Source organism: Dicentrarchus labrax, unplaced genomic scaffold (assembly GCF_905237075.1).
Source record: "Dicentrarchus labrax unplaced genomic scaffold, dlabrax2021, whole genome shotgun sequence".
NCBI lineage: Eukaryota > Metazoa > Chordata > Actinopteri > Moronidae > Dicentrarchus > Dicentrarchus labrax.
The window spans coordinates 26265867-26272765 of record NW_026136713.1 but is presented as its reverse complement, the minus strand read 5'-3'; the positions used below and the strand labels follow the sequence as shown (position 1 = coordinate 26272765).

Genomic DNA, 6899 nt, shown 5'->3' with positions numbered 1-6899 from the left:
ACACTTCCCACAATGCCCCTCTGTGGGAGAGCAGCGGGATGCTCCACGTGCTCGGGGATTTAAAGTGTATCTACGGGAGAGGAGGGGCGGGAAAGTGTGTCACTGGGGCACGAGGCTCTCCCCGCGGTCACGTGGTCTCGTTCTCTGCCGCGTGCGGGCCTCCGTACAGTCATCGTCATCATCATCAGCCTGCTTGTTGCGCGCGCGCCCTGTTTGAAAGAAATACAGAGAGAGAGAGAGGAGCGCGTGCAGCCAGTGACAGGCTCCTCGTGCAGCAGACTGATGTTACAGAGAGGAAGAGGAAGAGGAAGAGGAGACACTCAGTAATGGACTATACGCTCTTCTTCTTCTTATTCTCCCGCGCTGTTTCCCGCCTCTAGTTCTCCGGTTGGGATGAAGATTTCCGGGATTTTTTAAAGGAACGCTCTCGTGCTGGAGGGCAGGATGACGACGACTGCCATGGACGCAAACAACTATAACAACAACAACAACAACAACAACAACAACAACACAGGTTTGTGTTTGTGAAGGGTCAGAACTGTCTTTAAATCGGTCCTTTAATGAATGGAGTCTGGTGGAACTGGGTCTCGTTCTGGTTAGATTTTAATGTTTGCTCTTCATCAGTTCTGGTCCAGTGTTTGCAGGAGGAGGAGGAGGAGGAGGAGGAGGACGAGGAGGAAGAGGAGGAGGAGGAGGAGGAGGAGGAGGAGGAGGAAGAGGAGGAGGAGGAGGAGGAGGAGGAGGAAGAGGAGGAAGAGGAGGAGGAGGAGGAGGAGGAGGAGGAGGAGGAGGAGGAGGAGGAGGAGGAGGAGGAGGAGGAGGAGGAGGAGGAGGAGGAGGAGGAGGAGGAGGAGGAGGAGGAGGAGGAGGAGGAGGAGGAGGAGGAGGAGGAGGAGGAGGAGGAGGAGGAGGAAGAGGAGGACGTTGCACAGTGACGGACTCGCGCACATGTCCGTATGATCATCACGGGGACCGGCACCGTGATTCTGGTTGTGTTTGAAGGATCTGGGTCACGATGACAGGGGTCGGTCTCTGGGTCTGTCTCTGGGTCTGTCTCTGGGTCGGTCTCTGGGTCGGTCTCTGGGTCGGTCTCTGGGTCGGTCTCCGGGTCTGTCTCTGGGTCGGTCTCGGGTCTGTCTCTGGGTCTGTCTCCGGGTCGGTCTCTGGGTCGGTGTCTGGGTCGGTCTCCGGGTCTGTCTCTGGGTCTGTCTCCGGGTCGGTCTCCGGGTCTGTCTCTGGGTCGGTGTCTGGGTCTGTCTCTGGGTCTGTCTCTGGGTCGGTCTCCGGGTCGGTCTCTGGGTCGGTGTCTGGGTCGGTCTCCGGGTCTGTCTCTGGGTCGGTGTCTGGGTCTGTCTCTGGGTCGGTCTCCGGGTCTGTCTCCGGGTCGGTGTCTGGGTCGGTGTCTGGGTCGGTCTCCGGGTCTGTCTCTGGGTCGGTGTCTGGGTCGGTCTCTGGGTCGGTCTCCGGGTCTGTCTCTGGGTCTGTCTCCGGGTCGGTCTCCGGGTCGGTCTCTGGGTCGGGTGGACCGGCAGGGATGTGTACGCGTGTGCACGTGCGCGCGCTCGCCCTAGCCACTATGGGGCCGTTACCGGTTCACATGGACCGGCTCACCGGGCCATGTGCGCTTTGTTTTCACTGAGCTCCGCTCTGATTGGCTGCTGCTCAGACTGAGCTCATTGTGTAATCTTCCTCCTCCTCCTCCTCCTCTTCCTCTCTGATCCTGTGTTTCTTTCTCTAAAAGATCAGGAATCAATAATCAATAACTGGAGGAAGTATTAACATATAATCAATAATTTATATTCATACAGTTTAATATATCACTGTAACTAATTACTGTAAAGAGTAATAGATTACATTTAACCAGCACTGATTACACACACACACACATTGTTCATGTTTATTATACTTTATTATATTTGATATATTTATTTTAATAAGTGTTCACTTTGAGTTCTGTTGTTGTTAATGTGTGTGTGTTAGATCTTATCATTTTGGGTTTTATGTCTCTGTGGTTGTTTTATATAACCTTATAACTATATAACCTTATAACTATATAACTTTATAACTATATAACTTTATAACTTTATAACTGTATAACTATATAACTTTATAACTATATAACCTTATAACTGTATAACTGTATAACTATATAACCTTATAACTATATAACTTTATAACTATATAACTTTATAACTATATAACTTTATAACTATATAACTTTATAACTATATAACTTTATAACTATTTAACTTTATAACTATATAACTTTATAACTTTATAACTATATAACCTTATAACTATATAACTTTATAACTATATAACCTTATAACTATATAACCTTATAACTATATAACCTTATAACTATATAACTTTATAACTTTATAACTATATAACCTTATAACTATATAACTTTATAACTATATAACCTTATAACTATATAACTTTATAACTATATAACCTTATAACTATATAACTTTATAACTTTATAACTATATAACCTTATAACTATATAACTTTATAACTTTATAACCTTATAACTATATAACCTTATAACTATATAACTTTATAACTTTATAACTATATAACCTTATAACTATATAACTGTATAACTATATAACTTTATAACTATATAACTTTATAACTTTATAACTATATAACTATATAACCTTATAACTATATAACTTTATAACTTTATAACTATATAACCTTATAACTATATAACTGTATAACTATATAACTTTATAACTATATAACTTTATAACTTTATAACTATATAACTTTTAACTATTTAACTATTTAACTTTATAACTTTATAACTATATAACTTTATAACTATTTAACTATTTAACTATATAACTATTTAACTTTATAACTTTATAACTTTATAACTATATAACTTTATAACTTTATAACTGTATAACTATATAACCTTATAACTATATAACTGTATAACTATATAACTTTATAACTTTATAACTATATAACTTTATAACTATTTAACTTTATAACTTTATAACTATATAACTTTATAACTATATAACTTTATAACTATATAACTATATAACTGTATAACTGTATAACTTTATAACTATTTAACTTTATAACTATTTAACTTTATAACTTTATAACTATATAACTTTATAACTATATAACTTTATAACTTTATAACTATATAACTTTATAACTTTATAACTATATAAATTTATAACTTTATAACTATATAACTATATAACTTTATAACTATTTAACTTTATAACTATTTAACTTTATAACTTTATAACTATATAACTTTATAACTATATAACTTTATAACTTTATAACTATATAACTTTATAACTTTATAACTATATAACTTTATAACTATATAACTTTATAACTATATAACCTTATAACTATATAACCTTATAACTATATAACTTTATAACTTTATAACTGTATAACTATATAACCTTATAACTATATAACTTTATAACTATATAACCTTATAACTATATAACCTTATAACTATATAACTTTATAACTTTATAACCTTATAACCATATAACTTTATAACTATATAACCTTATAACTATATAACTTTATAACTTTATAACTATATAACCTTATAACTATATAACTTTATAACTATATAACCTTATAACTATATAACTTTATAACTATATAACCTTATAACTATATAACTTTATAACTTTATAACTATATAACCTTATAACTATATAACTTTATAACTATATAACTTTATAACCTTATAACTATATAACCTTATAACTATATAACTTTATAACTTTATAACTATATAACCTTATAACTATATAACTGTATAACTATATAACTTTATAACTATATAACTTTATAACTTTATAACTATATAACTGTATAACTTATAATAACTTTATAACTATATAACTATATAACTTTATAACTATATAACTTATAACTTTATAACTATATAACTTTATAACTATATAACTGTATAACTATATAACTTTATAACTATATAACTGTATAACTTTATAACTTTATAACTGTATAACTGTATAACTTTATAACTATATAACTTTATAACTATATAACTGTATAACTGTATAACTATATAACTTTATAACTATATAACTTTATAACTATATAACTATATAACTGTATAACTGTATAACTATATAACTTTATAACTATATAACTGTATAACTGTATAACTATATAACTTTATAACTATATAACTTTATAACTATATAACTATATAACTGTATAACTGTATAACTATATAACTTTATAACTATATAACTTTATAACTATATAACTTTATAACTATTTAACTTTATAACTATTTATAACTATATAACTGTATAACTTTATAACTATATAACTTTATAACTATAACTTTATAACTTTTATAAGTGAAACTGTCCTGATGAAGTCGTTTGTTTTCACCTGTATAAACAGCTGATAATTAACAATGAATTGATTATTAGCTAATTCATTTGGGCCTTACATTATTATAAAGATATGAAGCCAGTTTAAAGGAAATGAGTCGGTGGAACAAACTGGAATTATATCAACAATAACTGAATTATAAATGTGAACGAATGTTTTGGAGGATGAAGTTAATTAATTAGTTTAATTAAGATATTAATAATTGATTATTAATGATTGACAGGTTTCTGCTGAGCACATTGTGAGGATCCTCGCTGACAGTGAACATAAAGTTATTATTTATTGTTATTATATATTCTTACTTATTACTGGAGCTAGTACATTTAATAATTAATGTTAGTCAGCAGTTATTGGATGGATCATTATGAAACTGACCTTCATGTTCCCTCCGTACATTAATGCCAAATACCAACTGAACTTTATTCACGTTTCTCTGTGGTTGTTTTATGTCTCTGTGGTTGTTTTATGTCTCTGTGGTTGTTTTATGTCTTTGTGGTTGTTTTATGTCTCTGTGGTTGTTTTATGTCTCTGTGGTTGTTTTATGTCTCTGTGGTTGTTTTATGTCTCTGTGGTTGTTTTATGTCTCTGTGGTTGTTTTATGTCTCTGTGGTTGTTTTATGTCTCTGTGGTTGTTTTATGTCTCTCTGTGGTTGTTTTATGTCTCTGTGGTTGTTTTTGTTTATGTCTCTGTGGTTGTTTTATGTCTCTGTGGTTGTTTTATGTCTCTGTGGTTGTTTTATGTCTCTGTGGTTGTTTTATGTCTCTGTGGTTGTTTTATGTCTCTGTGGTTGTTTTATGTCTCTCTGTGGTTGTTTTATGTCTCTGTGGTTGTTTTATGTCTCTGTGGTTGTTTTATGTCTCTGTGGTTGTTTTATGTCTCTCTGTGGTTGTTTTATGTCTCTGTGGTTGTTTTATGTCTCGTGGTTGCTGTGGTTGTTTATGTCTCTGTGGTTGTTTTATGGGTGTGTGGTTGTTTTTGTCTCTGTGGTTGTTTTTGTCGTGGTTGTTAGGTTGTCTCTGTGGTTGTTGTCTCTGTGGTTGTTGTATGTCTCTGTGGTTGTTTTATGTCTCTGTGGTTGTTTTATGTCTCTCTGTGGTTGTTTCGGTCTCTTTATGGTAGCTTTATTTACTGTTCAGGAACTGTACTATACACCTGAGGGTCATCACAAGTACATCTAGCCTGTGTGAGTGTGTGAGTGTGTGTGTGTGTGTGTGTGTGTGTGTGTGTGTGAGTGTGTGTGTGTGGGCGGGTCGGTCTGGATCCAGTCCCGTTGCAGAGTCTGCTGTGTGGAGGAGGCACGTGGCTCAGGGGCGTGACTACTACCAACACACTATCCTCTCTCTCCCCCCCAGTCTGCATGAGAGAGAGAGAGAGAGAGAGAGAGAGAGAGAGAGAGATTATTGACATACGTCTATAGAACCAAGTACTCTGATGCGGAGGTCGAGGTTACAACCCGCTCTCTCACTGATTGTTCCTCAGGAAGTGAGAGAGATGAGAAGATTGATATCAGCCTCGTGTCTGAGGAATCCCTCCATAAACACTGAATATTAATTATTAAACACATTGCTGTGTGTGTGTGTGTGTGTGTGTGTGTCTGTTAGTGTGTGAGTGTGCGTCAGTCCCCACGTGCAGCACTGACACGTGGGGAAACAGGATGAGAGCTACAGTCACATCTGTGGTTCAAACACAGGCAGCAGGTCTGTTAGCTCTGTGGATGCTCCCATCTGTCCGTCACTCCTCCTCCTCCTCCTCCTCCTCCTCCTCCTCTGAGTGCAAAATGATGATGTAATTTATCTGTTTTTATTTTAGTGATGCATAAATCACTGTGTGTGTGTGTGTGTGTGTGTGTGTGTGTGTGTGTGTGTGTGTGTGTGAGAGAGTGTATGGTTTCCATCTGTTCATCCGTCTGCTGATGATCATCCTCACGTGGAGTTAACCTCTCCTGTGATCATCAGTGTCTTCCTCGTATTGATTTATTGATATATAAATACATTAATATATTAATATATATATTGATATATTAATGTATTGATATATATATTGATATATTAATGTATTGATATATATATTGATATATTAATGCATTGATATATATATTGATATATTGATATTGTTACTGAGTTATGGGACTGTGATCAATGCTGTTAATGTTCACATTATTACCAAAGTAGCTTAGCTGAGCTACAACAAAATGCTAACTAGCTGTCTCTCTAGGAACAGCCTGAGACTCCTCCCCCTCCCCTCCTCCCCTCCCCTCCCCTCCCCCCTCCTCCACTCTCTCTGTCCCCAGAATTCCTAGAAAGTCTGTTTGTTTTCGGTTTTTACTAGAGAGCCCCCCCCCTCCCCTCAACAGTCTGTTACCATGGATACAGGAAAAACAGCCAGGCTTCCTCTGCATAAACACCCCCTCCTCCCCCCTCCTCCCCCACCAGCCGACCACACACACACTCACACACACTCACACACA

At 35.9% G+C, this 6899-nt stretch overlaps 1 protein-coding gene across 1 annotated transcript in view; it reads left to right on the top strand.

Moving 5' to 3' along the window:
• Positions 1 to 210: 210 nt before the first annotated feature.
• The window catches only part of nr1d1 (nuclear receptor subfamily 1, group d, member 1), a 13508-nt gene continuing 6819 nt past the window's right edge, over positions 211 to 6899 (top strand). The window contains 1 exon segment of the mRNA XM_051419927.1: positions 211 to 514. Coding sequence (XP_051275887.1) covers positions 445 to 514 — 70 coding nt within the window. The 5' untranslated portion in view covers positions 211 to 444.